General features: G+C 42.0%; 1 protein-coding gene across 16 annotated transcripts in view; it reads right to left on the bottom strand.

Annotated features, from left to right (window-relative positions):
- Positions 1-25,079, bottom strand: part of FMNL2 (formin like 2) — a 317,058-nt gene that overhangs the window by 51,459 nt on the left and 240,520 nt on the right. For all 16 annotated transcript variants that reach the window (XM_032857808.1, XM_032857815.1, XM_032857811.1 and 13 more), the window contains 3 exons: positions 15,672-15,780; positions 11,037-11,113; positions 9,236-9,329 (listed from right to left, as the gene is read on the bottom strand). In XM_032857808.1, the coding sequence (XP_032713699.1) occupies positions 9,236-9,329; positions 11,037-11,113; positions 15,672-15,780 (280 nt within the window). The remainder of the gene's footprint in view (positions 1-9,235; positions 9,330-11,036; positions 11,114-15,671; positions 15,781-25,079) is intronic.

Raw genomic sequence — 25,079 nt, 5'->3', positions numbered from 1 at the left:
GATACAGACTTTAAAAAAAAACGAACGAAAAACAAAAACCTCCTTGTTATACAAGTCAGGGTGGAGGGAGGGAGGAAAAGAATAGGGAGGCATCCCCTCACACAGGAAAAAGAAATCAAGGGGATCCTGAAAAACACTTTAACCTCACCCTGCAGAAATAACTGGCCAAATGAATGCCAACCGAATCCTGACCGGGAGCTGAAACGTCCCCGCATCCTAATGGTTTTCGGAGTTGATGATGTTGTCAAAGAGGTCAGAGCTTCGATGCCAGTTCTCTCATCCAGTCACAGCAGAGGGCTTCATACCATCCATACGCACCCTACAGCCATAACCGCCTCCACCTGCCCCAGGAACCCTTCCCAAGCAGAAAGGCCACGGCGAAGGACCTGGGCCAGCCGCCAGTGCAGATGGATGGGGTCTTAAGGCGACAGATAGCTCTGTTTTTTTTTTTTCCCCTGAGATCTCTCACTGTGATCGTCCCAGAATAGGCAAGGAGGACACACATGCCTACTATTTTACAGCTGGCCAAGGGCCCAGATTTTCCAAACAGCACTTTTACATGGCTAAAAATAAAAGGAAGCAAAGCCGTGGTTTTTTTTCTAAAAAGGTGGCTGCTATGAACGAAGCAGAGGATGAGGCTGCCTCACGTGTGAACAGCAGGCAGCCTGTGGACAGCCGGGCGGGTCTAATTAGAGTCCGGCTGAAAAGCAGAGCATCTCTACAGGTGCTTCCAGACACCACCATCATCTCCTGTGTCCCCAGGAACCACTATCCTCTTGTACTTTTTTTTTTTTAAGTTCCTTCAGGCCCCCAGCAAAGTCCCGGCAATATTATCAGATGAAGGAGCAGATGACTGTCACTAGAAGAAGAGGCCCAAGGAATGAGAAGTATGAATGGCAAAAATCTCTGAAACAAATCTCAAACCGTAGCCACACCCTCCTCCAAGTGACCTCATGCTAAGCTCACTGCCAAGAGACTCTTGCAGCGAAATGTAACTGCCATTCTTGTATGGAGAGAGTTGATCCAAACACTGAGTGCTTGGAGGAGTTTGGAGAACACATTTCCTGCCGCTGCCTCTTGCTTCTTCAGGCAGTCTCTGGAATATGAAGGCTCTGGAGTAAGACATGAAGTCTTTCCTCATCGGCCCCTCCCTTCCTCTCCTCCCTGTGTCTCTTCCCACACCCGCCTCCCCTTTAAGAAAGGAGAGTACAGTAAACTACAGTAACTAGGGTCCTTGAAGCTTTACTGGGATGCCACCTTCTTTGTATAAAAGGCCACCTTTACCTGGTGTGGGGAGCCGAAGAACCGCCTCCACAAAGATGTCTCTGTCCTAATCCTTAGCACGGGGGACTAGTTACCTTCCAAGTGAAAGGGACTCTGCAGGTATGATTAAGATAAGGATCTTGAGATGGGAAGATTATCCTTGGATTATCCCGGTGGACCCCAGAGAATCACAATGGTCACTATAGGAAGGAGGCCAAAGGCTCAGAGTCATAAGAGCCAAGGAAAGGAGGAACGGTATGCAACTTCTAGAAACTGAAAGGACAAGGAAATGGATTCCTTGAGAGAATGCCTCTATAGACTCGTTTTACGCATGCGACCAACAGAACGGTAGGATAATATGTAATAAGCCGCAAGTTTAGGACAATTTATTACAGCACTAATAAGAAACTATTATACCTGGTTAACTCTTACTCATCCTAAATTCAGCTCAGGCACCCCTTCCTATAGGAAGCCTCCCCGAGAGCGCCCATCCCATGTGCCTGCCTTCACCTCCTCTTGGTTAGCGGTTATTTCTCTTATAAAGCATCTGACATTTAACTTCATAAAGCCTAATAGCTTAACTGTCAAAATATTTGTTTCCGTAACCGGATTCGGATGCTCCTTCTTAAGGGTAAAGCCATATGTCTTGCTCACTTTCTTATTGCCAGTGTTTATCAATATTTCTGACACAAAGGGGCACTCAAATATTCATGAAAATTTTTCCGGTAAGTTAGCATGACTCACCCCCTAATGACCAACAGGAGACCAGCCTTCAGTTCCTTACAAGATGATAAAGACAAAGATGATAATGAAATAACTAGTTCATTACCAGTGGCTCAGAAATCTTACATAAACGGCTCCTTTCTCCTCTAGAAAGGCTCCCAAAATACCGTTTGCCCAAACTGGCTTGAAAGAAGTGGCAGCCATCCTTTCCTTCTTTCTTTTTTTTTTTTTTAATATTTATTTATTTATTTGACAGAGAGATCACAAGTAGGCAGAGAGGCAGAGAGAAGGGGGGAAGCAGGCTCCCTCCTGAGCAGAGAGCCCAGTGCGGGGCTCGATCCCAAGATCCTGAGATCATGACCTGAGCTGAAGGCAGAGGCTTAACCCACTGAGCCACCCAGGTGCCCCAAAACTGGCAACCATCCTTTCTAACGCCAGTGAAGAAGTTTACAAAGCTTTCAGTTCTGAGGCAAACCGAAGTACTGGGTTGAGAGAAGACAAGAGAGAAAACAGAATAGGAACCACCAGCGATATACCGGTAATTCTCAAAAAGTTATGGAGGTGAATTTTATTTTCCAAAAACGAGCACAGCAGTATCTCCCACCCGACACGTTCTCCCGTGGTATCACCCTCACAATCCACCATGGAGAAGTGAAGTCTTTGATACCCCTGGGCATCTGTGTTGGCCTTGGTGACCCGCTTATAACCAACAGCATGCAGCAGAAATGACATTGATGACTTCTGACACTAGCTCAGGAGATAGACTGTGACGTCTATCACTTTAAATCCCTGATCTCTGGATGCTCCCCCCTCCCCACCCTCCCTCTTGGAAGCCAGCTCTCCTCACACCATGACCGGCGCCAGCCACGTGAACTTCTACATGGAGGCATCCCGGTTGGTAGGCTCCACTGTGCTCAGCCCTTAAGTCATCATTGCCCAGAGCTAGATATTTGAGTGAAGAGAAGCCTCCAAATGAATTCCTGCCCCTAGTGGCTGGGATCTTCGCTGAGGCGGCCCTGGGTGTGAGGGAACAGGGACTGTCATCCCTGCCATGCCCGTCCTGACCTCCTGATCCACAGAACCCATGAGCGCAGTAAGACTATGTCTGGGGTCATTTACTGTACACAAGCAGTAATTGCAACCGTTAATAAACAGTCCAAAAAATTAATAATAATTGTGGGGACTCTGCTTCTTGATCACTGACAAGACAGACTGGCCAGGGAGGAGGCTCAGGCAATCAGATTAGTGTAATTCTGGCCTCACACCGTGAAACACACACACGTGCTCAAACTGTAGCTCCCACAGTCTGAGATCTGAGAAAATATATTGCTTGTAGTTCAGGGAGAGACCAAAAAAAAAAAAAAGTGCCCTTCCCTCCATGTTGAAAATTTTTACCAATGAAGGAGTCATCTGGAGGGTCTTGTGCTGGACTTATAATCCTACACCCTCAAACGTCTGAGAGGTTAGATTAGATGGGATTAAACTCCAAGGACGCTGGAAGCACACCAAAATGTCTGCTCTCCTTCCTGCCCAATTTGGCCCACTGTAAATAAAACTTGACAGGCTTTCTTAAATCAACTTAATAATGGATAGCACGAGTGCTTTCGGGTGCCCGGTAGCTAAACCACATCAGCTTTCTGAGGAAGCCTTCTAGAAAACGGCGAAAAAAACTAATGACTACTGCCAAGAGCGCTGCGTAAAGGAGCGCTGGTGGCCTTGAGTGACTCATTCCACAAGGCCCTGCCGCTCCACACTGGAATGGAAAGGCGGCCCTGGGAAGGAGGCGGGCCTTGAATAACCGAACTCGGGCCTCAGGCTTATTTGTTAAAGCCAGATGCTGTCATTGTGGAAGCAGATGAGAAGACAGTTATAATCATTCTGGAATCCTGATGAATTCCAGGTGCACCGCCCAGCAGCCTCGGGGAGCAGGGAGCTCAAAGCCCTCGGAGAGTTTGATCACGACTATCAGAGCAGGCCATTCCACTGCAGAGCCGACGGGCCTCAGCCTCTTCCCCTCTCATTTCATATGGGGGCATTTCTTTGCCAGACTCTTGCAGACACATTCTTTTTATTTATTTATTCATTTATTTTTATTAAATTAACATATAATGTATTATTAGCCCCAGGGGTACAGGTCTGTGAATCGCCAGGTTTCCACACTTCACAGCACTCACCACAGCACAGACCCTCCCCAACGTCCATAACCCCACCCACCTCTTGCAGACACTTTCTTAAATGCAGTTATACCAAAGGATTGAATATTGTCAGATATGCCAAAGAACAGAACAGAAAAACAGGAGGAAGACTAGGAAAAGTTGAAGAGAGCAAGGTCTAGGTGGAAGACCTCCAGTTCTTACGGGAAAGTAGATTAAATCGTGTCTTTAACTCTAAAGTGGGGGCTAGTTCATGTCCTTAACCCATAAACGTACTCTGATGACCCAGCTGATGGTTAGCTATGGTCCCTGTCATTTGGGAGAGAAGAAAAAGCATGATCAGAACCTCGAGTCATGTTTACCGTGGCTAAGCTTCAAGGGGACACAGCCTGAGAGTCTAGCCACATTTTAGGAAAGCCTGCTCATTTTCCAGGCCTGTTTCTCTAGGCTCCTTGTCAACCCTGTGCATTTCTCAACATCTTTCCAATGAACACTTTCTTCTGTAAGAGTTGCTTTCTGCTTCTCACAGACAAGAACTGAACTACTGCAAATACCAAGAGAACGACTTTGCTTCCAAATGTATTTTTTTCCTGTTGGGGAGGCCAAATGTTCAAAAACATATATTGCTATACAACTAAAAGTATTGACTTAGGCAAAATGGTAATACGTCCCTCCACATAGCAAAATTCGCCAATAAGCAAAAAACAGATGACTCCTTGTTCTCACCCTGATCCTCAATTCAGGATCATAAATTTTTATGAGGAGAGGTTTCAACACCAAAAGCAGATGTGTTATTCCTTTTATTTAGGAAAAAAAAAAAAACTTCTTTAAGAGAAAAAAATTCAAGGAGCATCATGGTTGAATAAATGGTTTGGTCTTTACTCACCACACTCAAATTTTCAGGCATGTCACAAACCACACCTGGTATAAGAACTCATTTATCATCAAATATATTAATGTGACATATGTGCTTCCTCAGGGACACCAGGCTTAGACCCAACCTCAACACCCACCTAAAGCAAAGCCTTGGGTTAATATTCTTCCTGCCCTCAGATATCATAAAACTGGAAGTGCTCCCTATTTTCCTAAAATATGTCCTCCAGGTATTATGAGGATATGTGACAAAATCTGTGGCAAAAACACAGAAAACCAAACTTAGGATTTTGAATACTAACTGAATAATGAGAAATTCAAGGAATCATACATAAAAGTCTATCAAAAGTGAAGAGACATCTTCCTGTAATTTACATTTGAATTAATTAGTGGTAGACAAGTAGGACAGAAGGGATTTGGTGGTTCAAGAAGCAGAGGGGGAGGGGCACCTGGGTGGCTCTGCCTTCAGCTCAGGTCATGATGCCGGGGGTCCTGGGATGGAGCCCCAAATTGCCCTGCATCAGGCTCACTACTCAGAGGGAAACTTGCTTCCCCCTCTCCCACTCCTCCTGCTTGTATTCCCTCTCTCACTGTCTCTCTCTGTCAAATAAATAAAAATAAAATCTTTAAAAAAGAAGAAGGGGCGCCTGGGTGGCTCAGTTGGGTTAAGACTCTGCCTTTGGCTCAGGTCATGATCTCAGGGTCTGTCTGCCTGCTTCTCTGCCTGCCTCTCTGCCAACTTTTGATCTCTCTGTCAAATAAATAAATAAAATCTTCTAAAAAATTTTTTTAAAAATTAAAAAATAAAAAAGAAGAAGGAGAAGAAGAAGAAACAGAGGAGGAAAACAACCCGCTACATCCTTAAGATGCAGGGTTTTTAAGCCTCCCTTTAGCATCTGGTGCCACATTGCAACAGTGTGCGTGGCCGTGCTTTCACAATGATCAAAGCCCAAAGAGTCTGCTACTCTAATGCCTATTACTTTATTTGCAAGACAAGATACTGCTGTCTAATGTCGAACTCCACAACCACCCTCCACCAGTCCCCTCAGCGAAAATTAGGATGATCCCATCATCTTTCTTAAGGAGACAAATGGAATCCCAACTTACTAAAAGGGATGAGAAGCTTTACAATCTTCTTGAAGGCAAAGTGTCTTTGTTGGCCACACTTGCTGGAATCCTGGTATGTGGTATGGTCTTCTCTCTGCCATGAATGGCCCAAAACGTATCACTCTCACCCAAACCCTATCTGCACAAGGATCTGAGATCCTAAGTACACTTTTCCTTATCAGGAGCAGCTGGCTCCCAAATCTCCCTAAACCCAGAAGATTTCACTGACATTTTTCCTTAAATGATTAAAGAACACACTCTTCACTATGATGTATAAGAAAAAAAAATCCTTCACATAAAATGGGGGAAAAGAGAAAAAGAAATTTAAGACACTCTGGACTGACAATGGCATTAAAAAAAAAAAAAAAAGGATCAACATAAAGTAATTCCTTTTCACGCTAAAATTGAACAGATAAATGGGTTGACATTCTTTTGACCTATCTGTAAGAATCAATCAGGTTTCTCAGGGGCATGCTCCTGCCCTCTCCTCATTCACACAGCTATTAGAGTAATCCCTTTGCTTGGTCTGTTTACACGGATCCCGCGCCTCGAGGTCAATGCACGCCAAGAGCACACACAGAACCCGCTCTTGTCCCTTCTCCCACGTGGCATTGTTTCTCTAAGACACCAGTGCCCGTCCAAGGAGAATCAGATCTTAAACCCCATCACTCATAAGTAATGAAGTAACAGAAGTAAGGCAGATTTGTTAGTTAAGTTTTTAAAATTCAAAGTCAGGGGCGCCTGGGTGGCTCACTGGGTTAAGCCACTGCCTTCGGCTCAGGTCATGATCTCAGGGTCCTGGGATCGAGTCCCGCATCGGGCTCCCTGCTCAGCAGGGAGTCTGCTTCCCTCTCTCTCTCTGCCTGCTTCTCGGTCTACTTGTGATCTCTCTCTGTCAAATAAATAAATAAAATCTTTAAAAAAAAAAAAATTCAAAGTCAAAATTAATTTAGTTTGCACTGTTACTTAGCCATTAGATTTCGTAAGATTACTTTTTTTCAACTAAGCACCCACTATGTCCTAAACAGATAAACTGTATACAATTCTGAAACCAGGTCACTGAAACTCAGTTCTGCAAGTATGATCATGCATAAGAAAGACATTCTGTTTTACCTAAAAGGACACAAGATTAACATCCATCTCATGAATTACTGGTTTTAATGATTCCTGATTGATTGCACACAATTATAATTTGAGGACATAATCTGACCTGCAATATCATCAGATGCTTGTTGTGATATTGCTTATGTTATAACAAGGGTCACTGATAAGGTAGAGTAAGTGTTTCCAATGTGGAAGGAATTAGACATGTGACAATATGATCAAATGGTAAAGATTTGGGAGTTAGAGTAGCTTTGTGAGCTGTTTCACTTTCCTACACACCCATCTACCCAAACATCTTATTTGTAAATGTGAATTTTATGTACTAATATGTTTTATGCAAAACATCCACAGACAAGCATTCATACATTTCTTCTCTCTAAAGCCTCTGTGGTTTTTTTTTTTTGATGACAAAGTATGAATTTAAGATTCACCATTATTCCTCATATTCTTAGAACCTGGATATTTTTTCACTATCCCTGAGACTGAATGGGTAAAAAGGCAATATTTGATTCTGTCCATGGCTGGCATTAACAAAATGCATATCAGAATCTTAAAGCAGTGACTGAAGGGAGGGAAACAATACAAATGAAAGGGTCCTCCTGCCTGATGACATCTTTGGAGCTTTCTAGTCCACATGTGCGATCATGGGTCACTCGCTAGTACCTCAGCAACTGGTGCAGTAAGTCCAATGAAAGGTGTAGGATGGGGGAAATGGCTCTGAGGTCCTATCTAATTCGGTATTTCCCCAAGAGGTTTATGCACAGCTGGGCCCAAATGCCACCTAAAACGGGAGTTGGTGATCAAGAGTACCAAATCCTGGTCCTCGCTCTGCCACTTCTCTGGCTATGGGCCATGGGCCAACCAGGTATCTGGAATTTCAATTTATTCTTCCAGAACATGTAGACATGAATACTTGTCTCACATATTCTCACGATTTCATGGGTGTACTTGGCATGGCGCCCATCGTACAGGAGGTTGTTGACAAATACTAGCTGGGTTCTTACTCCAGAGGCTCCCAGGAAAGATGAGAGAGAGTCTGGAAGACCCTCTGAGATCTGTATTCGAATCCAGAAGCTTCTGAAACCTAACAGGGTCGCCAGGAGAAAGCACAACTTGGCTGACGGCCCTACAAAAGCCTGAGATCCAAGTGCCTTTACTGACTTTTATAACACCCCACTGCAAAGGAGCCTTAAATGTTAGGCCCATGGTAGGGGAGCAAACAGGCGCTCTTCATGGCCACGTGACCCTGCACGCTACCACTCAGGGAAATGAGGGGTTATTCCAGTCATGATGTCTTGATACTCTGGGCCACCATCCTTGGTATCATATAATCTGCATGTCATTCTTTCTTTGTAGTCATTTCAGTTTTCATTTTCAACCACACATGTCTGCTGGTTAACTGTTTGTCTAGGACAGGATCACCTCATTAAGATTACCAACTGCTGAAATCAGTGTCTGTATTTAACCGAGAGGGTTTTTGGTGTGTGTGTGTGGCGTCCAGCACAGCAATGATAATACAAAAGATTTGGGGGAAGTAACTATGATCAAAGAGTTCCTAAAATGTACACGGAAGGTAATCAAGTATCACCATAATGAAAACCTCAGACATTTAACAAAACATGTTTTCAAACTGGCAATTCCACGTTCTCCAAAGGAAAATGGATCCTGCAAATAGTTTTTAACTTTTCTTGGAAATGAGACACCCAAGGAAGCTTAAAGCATCCCTTTAAGATATTTAAACTAAGTTCATTACTTCTCCCTCAGTGACGTCTTAGAAAATTAACTGTTATACCCTTGAGGCCCCAGAAGACATTAAAAAGGTCAACCACGGATATTAATTAGGCTTATTGTGGTGATCATTTCACAAGACATGCAAATAGCAAGTCCTTATGTTGTACACCTGAAACTGAAGTCAGTTATTTCCCAATAAGAAAACACACACAGAAAAGGTAAATCATTCTGTTCAAAGACTTCCAGAGAGGTTTGTGTGAGCGAACTACAAAAGATCCTACCTCCTTAAAGTTGTCAAATGCTGATAAAATGATTTCATGCCCGCCTCTGACAAGACAAACAGCTGCTAAGAGTTCTAAGACAAGGGCTTTTGTTCTGTCGAAGCAAGAAGAAACAAGCAAAAAAAAAAAAAAAATCAGTGAAAGTAACACAATGAGTCAGCTACTCCCTCCTTCCGAGATGGCTGTGATAATAAAATATTAATTCATGTATGTTTTTTAAACTTTTACTAAGGTATATTTATATGAAAGTACATTTTTAAACCTCTACTAACATCTACGTGTGCGATTTATCTGAGGTAGCAAATTTAGAAGGAAAGTTTCCCACTCCCAAAATTATAAATTACTCACTAATGAAAATCAATTCTGGGAAGATTAGTCTTTCATTTCTACCAGTGGGTGACTCAGTACAATACGTATGATAAAGTTTTATTGATAAGCTAGACACCTAGGAACTTGGGAATGTTCAGGAAAAGGACCCACTGGCTAAATATTTTTCCTGGCTTTAAAGTCAGAGAAATAACATTTGCCCCAAAAGTTCAAAATCTACTGCAATTAACGTCCTCCATTTCAAACCTGCAATTTGCAGATGGTACCATAAAGATCCCCTATGACAAAGCAAGTCTCTGTCACCACTTCTTCATATGCAGGAGATCTGAGAGGGGCTGGATTATAGCATTGCTAATACAAGAATATTTTCTGACTTGAAAAAAGAAAATAAAACCTTATCTGAAATATTTTTATAAGGAAGCCCTTAGCAATATAGTCTAAGTTTTCAATATGACCTCAAGAACAGCATTGTTTTTTCATAATAAGATCACTTCAGTATTTTTTTTTTCCTAGAAAAAAAACTATTGCCAACCTCTATATGAAGACTGGCCTGATAATTCACAATGTCAATTATCCTAAGAAAAATGAGTAACAACTTCCCTGTAGTGTAAGGCAGGGACAAAAAAGCAGGACTCCCCAGACTTTTTAGGAAATGAAGAAAGTGATCGCCAAGTTGCAAAAACTATCATCGGAGGAAGTTTGAAATAATATTCAAAATTTATAAATTTTTCATTTCATTCTGTATCAGAAAGGATCTCATCTGTGATCAGATTTTTTAATTGCATTAACAAGTTTTCAGATGCACGGTCTATACAGATGTATCTGGTGAAAGGGAGTAAGATGTGTGAAATGCAGAATCCCTCACCAGAATGGAAAACCCATTACAGTAACTAAAATAAACTGATTAAGACTGGCTTCTAGAGATGATCTGTGATGTGAATAATATGGCAGTGGCCTTTAGAGTCAAGTGAACAGAAGAAACAATCACCATACACAGTAATTTTTGTTTTGTGTTTCTTTTGTTGTTTGGTCATAACGACATATGTAAAGGTTTGCAAGTGAGGCGTGGACAAGGGACAGTGGCTGTAGTTAGCTTTCAGCGGTCAGTGGTATTGCTAAGTCTGATTGAAGACTCTCCTGGCCCCAGTTCTAACCACCTGGCAAACTCATGCTCTCTACTCAATTTGGTAAAATTTGCGAGGATGCCAAGAACCAGGCGAGGATGCCAAAGAAGTGGAAGATGGAAGAGAACAGTGAGGGGGTAATGTTGTCGCCAGTTGCTCAACTCCACCACATGTAAAACTGTAACTCAGCTGAGAAGAAAATTCTACATAGCCAACGAGTCTGCTGGCAACCTTAATTCAAAGAGGTGCACTTGGAAGTGTCCCAACTCTAAGTTGACTAAGTGTTGACTGGCTCTCTTCTTCCTCTGGTTAGATTTATTTACACTTGAAAAATGACAAAGTAAGCTTACCTTGGATTCTTGTTGTTCAAGCTCAGCGCGATCTCATTGACAGCATGTGGATGAGACATGACCATGTTGAAACCATACTGGGGAAAAAAAAAAAAAAAAAAACCCAAAGCATTAGGAGTCAACTTAGGGGACTATCCATGTTGATTAAGAAAAACAAAACAAAACAAAAAAAAAAACCCGAAGATTCTACCTAATATAAGTTATACCGTCATAAATCCATTTATGTCTCTAGTGCCTGAACAGATTTCTCTATGAAAAATTTTAGCAATCATGATACTATCAAGGAATCATATTCCGTTCTTTATGATGGAACTATGCATTTCTCTTTATTAAAATAGTGAAAAGGCTCTAGTCCTGTGATTCTCAATCTGGCTGCTTATCAAAATCACCTGGAAGAGTAAACAAAACACAACACTGATTTTCCAGGATACACCCCCAGGTCAATTCACTTCCAATCTCAAGGATGGGACCCTGGCAACTGAATTTTTATTTTTAATTTTTATCTTTTTTTTTAACTTTTTAAAAATTAACATATAATGTATTTAGCCTCAGGGGTACAGGTCTGTGAATCGCCAGGTTTACACACTTCACAGCACTCACCATAGCATATACCCTCCCCAATGTCCATAATCCCACTACCCTCTCCCTACCACCCTCCCCCAGCAACCCTCAGTTTGTTTTGTGAGATTAAGAGTCTCTTATGGTTTGTCTCCCCCCCCCGATCCCATCTTGTTTCATTTATTCTTTTCCAACCCCCCAAGCCCCCGATGTTGCTTCTCGACTTCCTCATATCAGGGAGATCATATGACAGTTGTCTTTCTCCAATTGACTTATTTCGCTAAGCATAATACCCTCTAGTTCATGTCGTTGCAAATGGCAAGATTTCATTTCTTTTGATGGCTGCATAGTATTCCATTGTATATATATACCACATCTTCTTTATCCATTCATCTGTTGATGGACATCTAGGTTCTTTCCATAGTTTGGCTATTGTGGACATTGCTGCTATAAACATTCGGGTGTACGTGCCCTTTTGGATCACTACATTTGTATCTTTAGGGTAAATACCCAGTAGTGCGATTGCTGGGTCATGGGGTAGCTCTATTTTCAACTTTCTGAGGAACCTCCATGGTGTTTTCCAGAGTGGCTACACCAGCTTGCGTTCCCACCAACAGTGTAGGAGCGTTCCTCTTTCTCCCCATCCTCGACAGCATGTCATTTCCTGACTTGTTAATTTTAGCCATTCTGACTGGTGTGAGGTGGTATCTCACTGTGGTTTTGATTTGTATGCCCCTGTGGCATCTGAATTTTTAAGCTGACTTTTCTGTGCAGCCTGGGTTGACAACCACTGTTTCTAGTAGCCTCCCTGGGAAATACGGCACTCGGGACCAGAGCCCAGGAAGACCTGCCTTGTTCTGAGATGTGTAAGTTCAATGAAGTAACAAGTTCCAGAATCACTTTTGATTTCACTGACTTGAGAAACTATTCCTTCTCCTCTAACCTCACAGTTCATGACCTTTTTCCTAATTACACTGAGAAAATATAAGCAGATAGGAAAAAAAAAATTTCTAAAAGCTTGCACCCCTTCATCAATCCACCCATGGTTTCCACAGCTTTCATCCTCACTCACCTCTTCCTGAAGAACTTTCCTGGGCTCTAATCCAAGGCCATTCTCTCCACTTGATTCCGTTCCCTCTCACCACCCCCAAAACATTTCTTAATGCTCCAGCAATTCTCCCATCCCTCATTGTTACTTCTCCCTCTCTGATTCATTAGCATAAAAACGTGATGCAAATGTACCCAACTGAAACAGTAGCCACAATGGCAAAATCTCTCTTGACCTTCAACCTGTGTCTAGCTACTGCCCTGTATCTCCGCTAACCTCTACAGCAAAACTCCAAGCACTCACAGCCTAGACTCTCCTCCTCCCACTGTCTCTTGCAATCCCTTTAATCAGGCATTTCATCCCATCTCTCTCCACTGAAACTGTTCATGCCAGGACTGCCGATGACCCACATTCTGTAAGCCCATGGCCAACTCTCACTTGTCATCTTACAGGACTTAGCAGTGGCACTGTCCCAGCTGACCATGCTCTTCTCCTCGAAACACTTCCTGTGCTTGGTACCTGCCTCCCTCCCTGGCTACTTCTCAGTCTCTCTAGCTAGTTTTTCCTCAGCTCTCTGACATTTAAACAGAGTGCCCAGGGTTCCTATTTTGGACCTCTTTGCTTGTCTAGCTACCCCTGCTGCTCTCAAGCACTCCCCTGGCTTTATATACTACCTATTAATTCCCAAATTTACGTCTCCTAGACCTCTGTTCTGAATTCCAGACGGGCATATCTCACCACTGACTTAAGAACCCTGTTTCGAGGACTACAGACATTTTGAAAGTAACACCCCTAAAATTTCACTCTTTATATTGTGTCCCAAATCTGCTCATTGTGTAGCCTTCCCTGTCTTAGTAGACGGCAACTCCATCTGACAGGGGCCCAAGACAAACATCTCGGGGCCACCCTCCACTTCTCACCACATAGCCAATGTCATTGTCTTTACCGTCAAAACAAAACCAGAATCTGGTCACCTCTCATCATCTCTACTCCTACTATCCTGGCCCCATACCACCATCAACATCGACCTAAATCAATGCAGCAGCCTCCTAAAAGGTCTACCTCCTTTTGCCTTTGCCCCCCAAGGTCAATCGTAAACACAGAAGCTAGAATGGTCATGTTAAAATCAAGAGTCAGATCATGTCATGTTTCTCCTCCAAACTGTTCGATAGCTTTCCACTCACAATAAAGCCAAAATCCTTTCACTGGCTCTTAAAGCCCCACACAATCAGGACCCCGTGTCAACTTCGGATTCATCTCCTACTGTTCTCCTTCTTAGTCCGATCCAGCCAGCCTGGCGTCCTTTCCACACTCCAAACACAGCAGACTTATTTCTGCCCCACGGCCTTTGCACTCGCCCCTTTTTCTACCCAGAATCTTCTTTCCCTAAAACCTCTTACCTTGTTCCCTCATTAAAATTGCTATGATGACAAATTGCTAATTCTCCAAGACACTGCCCTGGGCTGGCCTATTTAAAACTGAACACACATTTTCATCAATTCCTATTCTTACTTCTTGGGTAGCTTTTCTACAGTATTGGTAACAATTCTCTGGAGCCGGTCCTTCTTGGATTTAAATCTGACTCTACCCCTTTCCTGGGCAAATTACCTAACTTCTCCCTGTCTCAGTTTCCTCATCAGTAAAATGGGGAGAGTAACATTACCAATCTCATAGGACTGTTAAGAGCTTTAAATTAAGTAAATAGGCTTAAAAGTGCTGGTCCTATTAGGAAACACTCTCTGTGTTTTGTTCTTTGGGTTTTTTGTGAAGTTTTTTTTGTTTTTGTTGTTTGTTTTTGATAAGTATTAGCTTTTGTTTCATTTCATCATCATTATTATCTGGAACCCTGTATGTTTTCTCAAGTTATTTATCAGCTGTCTCCCCTCATTAGAGAGTAAGTTCCCTGGGGCATTTGTTTATTTCTTTAATGTTGTATTCCCTTCACCTAGAACAGGGTCTATCTGGCAATGCTCAAAAAATATTGAGAGAAAAAATAAAATGTGCATTCACATTCTCAAATTCAATTCAGCACACTTATGTTGGGTTTGAATTCTAATACTGACCCTCGCTACCTATGCATTTATTTTCCACTTCTGCTTGGACCCACCTTCAGCATCCCTATCCATAGATACCAAATCCTATTTTTATATTTGAATTAGGTTTTTCCAATTCTTACCCCTGGCTCCCCTTATCTAACTTGGACCCTGTCAGTTCATCCTTGATACTCCAGGCTCCAACTTTGACTTGTTGTTTGAGTTAATACAACCCACACGTTAAGCTGTCTTCTGTCCCCATTATGAAGGGGATCACCTGTATCAAAGACACCTAGAGGAATCTGCCCTTTGAAGAAGAATCCTCCAGGTGCTTCTTAAAAAGATTAAGAACCAGTAGGTCCAGGGGCACCTGGATGGCTCAGTCAGTTAAGTGTCTGCCTTCAGCTTAGGTCATAACCTTGGGGTCATGGGATGGAGCCCCGAGTCAGGCGACCTGCCCACAGCAAGGAGTCTGCTTCTCCCTCTCCCTCTGCCCACCCTCTCTGCTTGTGCACTTGAGCTCTCTCTCTTAAATAAGTAAAATTGTTAAAAATATTAAAAAAAGAACCACTAAGTCTGACAGACAGTAATTACAGCTTCTCACCTTTTTACCATTTAATTCTTTGAGAGAACCACTGACCCATGTGAGAGTCTATTCAATCCTAATTTTCTAAAGTTCTTCCAGTATTGCCTACAACCAGCAGCTTACTCGGTCTTTAATGGTCACAAACAATTACCCAATAATCTAAACAAGTTTATGACTGAAGGAGGAAAACATCTTCCCTCTAAATATACCACAAAATATAAATGCTAATTAAAATACACAGGCACTGAGGTAAGTCTTGAGCATTAAAATGATCCAGACCCTTCCTTTTTTAGTAGAATCACATTAAATCCTGATATTTACTTCAAATAGAAACAATACTGAGAAACCAAAGAGGACAAGATCTGATTTTGACGAATTTGGATTTTTAAAGACTCAGAACACAAACATACCTGGTAATTCATGATGGCACGTAAACACATGATACAGACATGTACGTCATCTTTCTTACTCACTAATCTTGAATTTTTCAGGGTTCTTCTGCTTGGCAAAGTATTATATCTACAAAGAAAAAAGGAAACTTCTATAAAACTATAGCTTACCTTCTCAGCATAGGCACAAGCACTTAAAAAATGGAAACTGTTCTCTATCTTTACCTGCACCCACATGAGGACTACAGGTGGAAATCACCATCATCCAACCCCCAGGAAGCTACTTCCGTAGACTGCAAGACCTACATGACTCCGTGTACTGGTCATCATCTCGTCAAGCCAGATACTACGGACAATGGCACTCAATTTCATTCACAACATATAAGATATCATCTGTACCTGAGATTCATCAACACCCCTAGGCTCCTAATCAGGAAGCCAAGCTAGATCTGCTGAGGTGATCGGAAACAACAGGCTTGCAGACTGCATTTGCAAACAAGTGAAAAGGTGAAGCTTCGTTTATTTGTAGACCTCGAATCATCTGACCCCAGTCTAACCGCACCTTCCCATTACTGCTCTCGGGAGTCCCCGTTAGGAGTTGAAGCCTTGGCAAGTTCATACATGAGCAAATTCGACATGAGCCTGTGATATTAGACCTTAACCGTGAGCAAATGCCTCCTCAGCCTGACCCCTCACCGAAAGCCTGGTGTGGAAGCTGAAGCTGGGGTAGAAATAGGTTGGTATTTCACAGGGTGAGGAGGTTTCGATGTTAAGCCTCATTCCAGAGATCCCACATGGCTAAGCCTTAGTTCTCCCTTCTGGAGATTTCTCAGAGCCTGCACATAGTAAGGGAGTGGCAAGGTCAACATGGTGCTAGGAGACAAGCTACCACCACCAAGAGCTTCCAAGTGAGCTCGAGGCGGGTGCCTCCAAGTACAGTTTTCTCTGCAACTCCAAGCCTGAAGTAAAAGCCCATTTGAAAAATTGTCAACTACTCTCTGATAGCGTCAATGACAGAAATGATCTACAAAGTAAGTCACAGGCCTTCCTTCTTCTTGAACTAATTAAAGAATTTAAAGGAAGTTCCAATTAATGTTAACCACTTTCAAAAGCCCCACAAGTGCAGGCAGAGTCGAAAACTGAATTGAAAGGTTTATCTGAAATTGTTCTGCTAAGTAGGCTTTTCGTTCATTTTCTATTCAAAAAATTTCAAACAGAAGATGATTTTTTCACATAAGCCTATGAATGAGCCAAATACATTTGTGAAAACTACTTCAATGTGTCACTTGCCTCCATATACCTGAATCTGTAAAACTCAGTTTGCTTATGCTATTCTCAAGGAGAATGCTTTTTCTACCAAATGAAGTGCATCATGATGTCCGTTTTACATGAATATGCAGAGACACAAGTATGAAGGGAAAAAAGCTATAAGAAAATAGGATAGAAATTCAATAAATTAAACAGTAATCTCAGGTGATGTGATCGTAGTTTTTTCTTTTTGTTCACATGTAATTTCTAATTTTTCTAAAATAACAAAACCTTACTTCTATAATAAAAATCATTTTTTTTTAAATATTTTATTTATTTATTTATTTGAGAGAGAGAGAGAGAGAGAGAGAGAGAGACACAGTGAGAGAGAGCATGAGCGAGGAGAAGGTCAGAGGGAGAAGCAGACTCCCCGTGGAGCTGGGAGCCTGATGCAGGACTCAATCCCGGGACTCCAGGATCATGACCTGAGCTGAAGGCAGTTGCTTAACCAACTGAGCCACCCAGGCGCCCTTAAAAATCGTTTATTAAAACAAAAAAAAAGAGGAGAAGAAGGAGAAGAAAGAAGAAGAAAAAGAATGCTTTATTAAAGGACTTCCTGCTTTATTCACACTTGCAAATAAAACTGCAGCAATGGAAGCTGGCCTAATTCAGCTCTGAATGCAAAGACAAAGTGAAGGAAATGAATTCAGAATTTCAGTGGTAGTAAGCAGAATTTCAACATCTAAAATACAACTCTTGGGACGCCTGGGTGGTTCAGTTGGTTGGACTACTGCCTTCGGGTCAGGTCATGATCCCGGAGTCCCGGGATCAAGTTCCACATCGGGCTCCCAGCTCCACGAGGAGTCTGCTTCTCCCTCTGACCTTCTCCTCGCTCATGCTCTATCTCTCTCTCAAATAAATAAGTAAATAAAATCTTTAAAATACAACTCTGAAACAAGTCACTACTCCACAGCCCTAGTCTGAGCACATCTGCTAACCCACCTCATGGAGGTCTCTCAGAGGTTGGTGCCTCTTCAAACCATAATCACACAGCCAGTCTGACCCAAATGTTTGTGGTCTTCTCAGCCTATATCAGAAATTCTTTCCCCGCCTTTCTTAATTTATTCTAACCTGTTTCGCATTTCTTTAATGCCATCACTTGTTAAGTATGTCATAGCTGATGGGGGTAGAGAGGGAGAGAGCATTTTTACTTGAAAGCAGTGGCTACCAGACCAAAAGTTGTCTATGGTTAACTTCAAAAAAGAAAAAAGGTGATTTTCCAAGGACTCAACTGTCCTCATTGCTAAGTTTCCGTGCAGCAATGACTGCAGAAGATTTGACCAAAGCAAGGGATTCTTGAAGGAAGAGGGATAGGTCAGTTCTACACAGTCGCACGTTTCTGCATCACTTCCACACACGTTTGAATGATTCTGCCAAACAGACCAAACATACACATTAATGGTGTTTCCCAAGAAATGTAAAGTAACATAGCAGGTTCCTTCCTTTCACGTATTAATCCTGTACTTCCGCTTCAGCATTATAAATAAGACTCTAAAAAGCAGAAATATTTCTGTCCTTGCTTGCATTATTTGTAGAAACTAGCAAAAATGGACTAATTGTAACATTCTAATAACTTAGTAACACAAAAGGTTTCTACTTACTGTAGCAGGTAGGTAATCTCAAATACACATTTTGGATCAACATTTAGAATGTATATAATATAAAACAGCACATGAATACTTATCAGTATTTAAGGAACTTAAAATATATGTCTAAAACAATATATATTTTATTTATTGATCTTCTATGCTTATAAAATGGAGATAAGCTTTTTTTCTAAGTGTATGGCATTTAATCTAAATTTTGTTTTTCCTCCCATTTTCCGTTTATATAAAAATGGATAATTAAAGGCCACATCTGAACTTGTTGTATTTAAAATCATAGCATTAAGATATATTTCAAAAAACCAACTACAACCAGTAACAAAAAATGAGCACTGAAAGCCAGAGGAGATGCGTGGTATCATTTACACCCATCTTTCCTGACATGGACAGCAAATGGACGCCCAAAGAAATTACAGCCACATAGCAGGTAAAAAGTAAGAGACAAGATCCAAGTGTCCTCACTAGGATTCGGGGCAGTCTCTTTTTCAAGTTACGACTCATAGACAATCTGTCAGGTTATCAAGTGAGAAAGCTACTGCCTAGAGCCATCTGTGCCGGCAAGTTCTTTGTCAGATATTCATATCCGTCATTCTGACAGCACTGGGTCCACACAGGTGTCATTTCCCCACTCCCAGCCATTATGGCACCAGGCGGGGTTAAGAATCAGTGTGCTAAGAACAGCAGCATCTGGGCATCTTTTTCAGAACACAGTGGTCAATGCACTTACTTGGTAAGCAGTTTGGTGGTTTTTTGTTTTTTTGTGGTTTTTTTTTTTTACAGATATTATTCATTTTGAGCGAGTGAGAGGTGGTGGGGAGGGGGCAGAGACCGAGGGAGTGGGACAAGCAGACTCCCCACTGAGTGCAGAACCCCACTCAGGGCTCGATCTCACCACCTTGAGATCATGACCTGATCTGAAAACGAGAGTCAGATGCTTAACCGATTAACCGACTAAGCCACCCAGGTAAGCAGTATTCTTTTTACATCTTCATCCTGTGTCACTTATCAGTAAAGTGTTTTTTTGGTGGGGTTTTTTTTTTTTTTTACTTTAATGGGAAATTTTGTTCCATATTTTGGAATTCTTATTCTAAAAGAATTTTCTCTCATTAAGTAAATATACCCCGATAGAGGTCACAACTCTTTACCTCGACAAATACAAGTATTTGCTAATAACTTAATTTAGGATCACATTAAATCTCTTCGGCTTAATTTTAGGGACTGTGCATGGGTTAGCATGTACTTTCATCTACTCTTCAACAAGCACATATTGTGGAATTTGACAATCTGTTTAATTAGATATTTGGTTTATTTGCTTTAATTATCAACTGAGTAACTTATCACCTTTTTTTTTTCTTTCTCGATAGTTTTAAATTCAGCTCTCGTGTATCGGGAGTACCTAAAATACGTGTCCGTGTGTAGCTGGTTTGAATAGATACCCTTAAATTGACCCTAAAATACCAACAGAGTTAAGACTAACAATTTCCTGGATGCACTTTAACCCCAACAAGGACACCTAGACAAGGTGAGCAATCTAAGAGCGCTGGCCTTGATTAAGGGGGCCACTTGTGTTGTGATAAGCCCTGGGTGATGTATGGAAGGGTTGAATCGCTGTATCGTGCACCTGAAATTAATATTACATGGTGTTAACTGGAATTTAAATAAAAACTTAAGAATAAAAGTACTTGCCTCTGATGTTCTCCACCAGCCCCAGGAGATCAAACTAAAACTCGTGTGTAAGCTCCAAAGTTGGCTTTATTAAGCATCTCCTGTTTATGCTAAACCCTACTAAGTGTTAAGGAAAAACGAAAGACAATGAAAGACATTTCTTCTGCCTTTGAGGGCTCACCACTTAGTTTAGGAAGCAAAAGATAAATATATCAATAGCCCCTGTATGAAATATGCTCTGCCCACACTCAACCCCAGCCCCGTCTTCTGCTTCACGCACATGATCACGTACAAAATAAACTCAGCAGGACACACACCTGCACAGCATGACATGGTAGTGATGTCAGTTACATCTTAAAGGAGGACATTTTTTTCTGCAAATTATCGAACTTAAAATCCCCGTAGAGTGAACATTTCCTCAACCAAGCCAGATTTGACTTAGTTAATACAGACCTATTCCTGGAAATGGTCTTTAGGCATAAAAAAGTCATTTTTAAATAGGGCTCTGATTCAAGAAGTCAAACTAAAAGGGATGGACAAATTGTGGGGTGAGTCTCATAAAGGCAACATGACACTGAAGATAATTGAACATGAACTATTACCAATGCAGAGTCAAAATATACCCATCTCCTGTGATCCCTGGATTCATCATTTTTTCTGTATTTTTAGTTTTCTACAGTGGATGTGTGTTACTTTCCAAATAAAAAAAAAAAGCTGCATAAAAATAAATGTTTGTGGGGGTGCCTGGGTGGCTCAGAGGGTTAAGCCTCTGCCTTTGGCTCAGGTCATAATCTCAGAGTCCTGGGATCGAACCCCGCATCGGGCTCTCTGCTTAGTAGGGAGCCTACTTCCCCCGCTCTCTCTGCCTGCCTCTCTGCCTACTTGTGATCTATCTCTCTGTCAAATAAACAAATAAAATCTTTAAATTAATTAATTAATTAATTAATTAATTAATGCATGCATGCTTGTGGACGATCTAGGTTTAGATTTCCCCTAAAGATGGAGAGCTAACTAAGGGTGTGATCATAATGCCTTTTCCACTTCAATCGTCCTGTACAATGTTTCCCAAAAGGCCTCTTTAGGTGGAAAGCTGGCCCTGCTCTACCCTCATAAAGCAACGTGTAGCATTTCTGTGATGAGGCGAAATTCTGCAACACATGGAACAAAACAATCAAGTGTTATCAGAAAAACTGGACTTTGAAAAAAAAAAAAAAAACAGACCAGCCTTAGTCCCTGGTGCTGCAAATGTCCACCCGGACCTCAAGGAGGCAGCTGAATAGTGATTGACAGTTTCCATGGACAAAGTATGAAGGTAAGTGATCAGTGCCACAAAACTCCACCAAATGTATAAGTTACACGGATTCCCTTAAGGTGCTGGAAAATCACAGCAATAATTGGTGACCAATTAAAAACTCAAACAGCTCAAAGCCAGTCATCGCAACTCAGTGCACAGGTGCTGTTGCACAGTCACGTTGACACATGTGAAATAAGGTTCAATATACTGTAGCTGAAAGAAAGGGTGTAGAAAGCAGCCTGCATCCGGTTCCATGCCATAGCCTGCAGGCTACACCGTGTCCGCCTTTCACAAGCACTGATCATCCCAGTTTAGCTGTTTGAAAAGACCTTCCACAAAGACCTGAGCTTTACAAGGGATTAAGTGGGTGACTCAGCAGGAGGTATGGGTGCTTCCCTGGTAATCTAATAAACTTGGCACTTGTACCATGACAGAATCAGACACTGTGAAACCCATTGCTACAATATTTCCTTCCTGAAGTTATTACGAAACTTCACATAAAACAGAGACTATGTGAGCAGAGCCAGATTGAAGGCTATCACGCTGGCTCACTGTGGTCTATTTAAGAGGCCCCGGAGAGAGGCAGCCCTCGTTTCTCCTGGTCTCCTACGGATGACCGAGGTAGAGGAGCCACAATCCTGTCCCATCTAATGGGTTTTGAGCGATCGCAGATTCTGTCAACAACTAATAGTGTATGTGCACTTAACAGAGGCTTCAAACTGGCTTCTTCACTAGTTCTCAGCCCTCACAGTACCTCTTAGCTTAATCTAGGAGGAGGAGGAAAAGAGGCTTGGGAAGAACTTCATTTCCATTCTGCCCCTCTGCTGGCTGCCAGGCTGATGGCTTTCACAGTGATTACAGAGCTCCTGGTTTTCAAGGCTACTGCAGAAATAGAGAGGGAGGAGGGAGGAGAACAGGGCAAGTGACATGCCACAAAGCCAGCTGTTCTTACCAAGATTCACTCTTTTTTCCTAAATAAATGCTCCCCAGATTGCTGCAAGGCTAGCTAATTTCTAGAATTCTGAAAAAGTTGATTCTGGCATATTCTGCCTGTTTCCACGTTGTTTTTATGGATGACAGCATTCAAAGAGTCCTTACTCCCTCATTTTCACTGACCTCCCTCTATCATGCACTTAGAGATCATTTTCTGCTCAATGAAGTCATGCTGACTATGTGTCACTGTTCCTTTAAGTTAATGGGAGCGGGTCTTATGAGGTCCCCAAACAATTAGGTCTCTCTGGTGACTTGGGGCAGCTTCCTGGAGATACGGGATTTGGAAAGAACTCCCTCAGATTCCAGAGAGAAAAACCAAGGAAATAAACTATTCAGTGGAGGGATTGTGAACTAATGCTGGGACCGCTGGAGAAAAGACCTAAATGCTGGCTATCCTGAGAGCTTTTCCTCTCCCCTCGGGCAAGCAGAGCTTTGGGGCTCTGCATGTCTGGACACGAAACATGGTTTCCCAGAGTCAGATAACCGCCCTGAGTCCAATTTTTGGAAAACCTGCCATCTGGGGCGGGGGGGTGGGGAATGGGAGATGCAGATTTAGGAACTTTTTGGAGGTCTCAAGAATTTTAAGGAAATCCCGTCTTTTGAGAGGTCATTTTGACCTAAACCTTGTAGGGAAGTGAACACCACCAAATTTCCCAGACCCTCTTCATCAACTTGGAGAACTGTCTGCTCTCCTGTCAAGCAGTGAATTAAAACTAAAATGTTACTCTAGCATTCGAAGATGAGACACTCTCTTGGAGGAGCTGCCAATCAGAATTCACAAAATTCTGTGAACATGGAAAAAGATTATAAAACTGACTTGAGATCAAAACCAAAGAGAAATGATTCTAAGACTGAGTGTACCAGTAGTTACATGCACATGAAGTGATAAGTGAAAGCTAGTGTAATAGGCAGACAAAACTAAGCAAAATTCTACAGATATCTTTCAAGAAACCTATACAAACATGTCCTGTTTAGTACCACAGTGACACCTGCCATCCGAGCCACCTGCTTCATGCACAGCAATGAATTTGCCGAGAAGCAGGTGGTGAGAGGCTCAACCCACACAGCACTGGCAGCAGGTGCCACAGGGAAAGAAGGTGTGTGCCTTGTTTTGTTAAGATTTTATTTATTTGAGAGAGAGAGAGATAGTAAGAGAGAGCAAGAACAGGGAAGAAAAGGAGAAGCAAGCTCCTGGCTGAGCAGGGAGCCTGATGTATAACTCGATCCCAGGACCCTGGAATCGGGATCTGAGCCGAAGGCAGTGGCTTAACTGACTGAGCCACCCAGTTGCCCAAGAAGGTGTGTGTTTTAAAAGCCCTTTGGAATGACTGATGAGTGAGCTCCAACCCATCAACTTATTTTACTAAGAAATGACAAGGCAAGTCAAACCTGAATCTTTGCCTCCAGAAAAAAAGGAATGGCAAGGTCAGAAAAGAAAAAAAAAAAAAAAAAAAAAAAAAAAAAACAGGGAAGCAGCTATCTTGGAATCTTCCTAATTACAGATTAGATACATAGGAATTTTTCTTGCCAGGCACATGTTGGTAGCCTGAAGTACATGTAATGCTTGTTAGGGTTCTGGCTAGAGTCATGTTGTGCTGTCCTTTAACCACTACTCATTTTAAGAGGGTTTAAAAAGGAAGCTATAGTAATTTTGAACTAGTTCCTCATGGTTAGGAATATAACAGACAAGGTGGATTACATCAAACTAAAAAGCTTCTGCACAGACATGAAACAGAGTAAAAAGGTAACCTATAAAATAGGAGAAAATATTTGCAAACCATTATTACCCAAAACACATAAGGAACTCCACTATAAAGGGTTGATATCCAAGATCTATAAAGAACTTCTCAATCTCAACACCCAAAAACAGATAATCAAGTCAAAAAATGGGCAGAAGACATGAACAGACACTTCTCCAATGAAGACATAGAAATGGCTAACAGACACATGAAAAAATGTTCATCACCATTAGCCATCAGGGAAATTCAAATCAAAAACACATTGCGATACCACCTTACACCAGTTAGAATGGCAAAAATTAACAAGGCAAGAAACAACAAATGTTGGAGAGGATGTGGAGAAAGGGAAACCCTCTTTTTTGTTTTTTAAAGATTTTATTTATTTATTTGACAGACAGAAATCACAAGTAGACAGAGAGGCAGACAGAGAGAGAGAGGAGGAAGCAGGCTTCCCGCTGAGCAGAGAGCCCGATGCGGGGCTCGATCCCAGGACCCTGAGATCATGACCTGAGCTGAAGGCAGAGGCTTTAACCCACTGAGCCACCCAGGCGCCCCAAGGGAAACCCTCTTATATCATTGGTGGGAATGCAAGTTGGTCCAGCCACTTTGGAAAACAGTGTGGAGGTTGCTCAAAAAAATTAAAAATGAGCTACCCTATGACCCGGCAATTGCATTACTGGTTATTTACCCCAAAGATACAGATGCAGTGAAAAGAAGGGCTATATGCATCCCAGTGTTCATAGCAGCAATGTCCACAATAGTTAAACTGTGGAAAAAGCGGAGATGCCTTTTAACAGATGAATCGATAAAGAAGATGTGGTCCATA

This window comes from Lontra canadensis, unplaced genomic scaffold (genome assembly GCF_010015895.1).
Source record: "Lontra canadensis isolate GAN:19392208 unplaced genomic scaffold, GSC_riverotter_1.0 scaffold13, whole genome shotgun sequence".
NCBI classification, from domain to species: Eukaryota; Metazoa; Chordata; class Mammalia; order Carnivora; family Mustelidae; genus Lontra; species Lontra canadensis.
The sequence above is the reverse complement of the archived record's forward strand: the minus strand, read 5'-3'. Positions and strand labels throughout refer to the sequence as shown.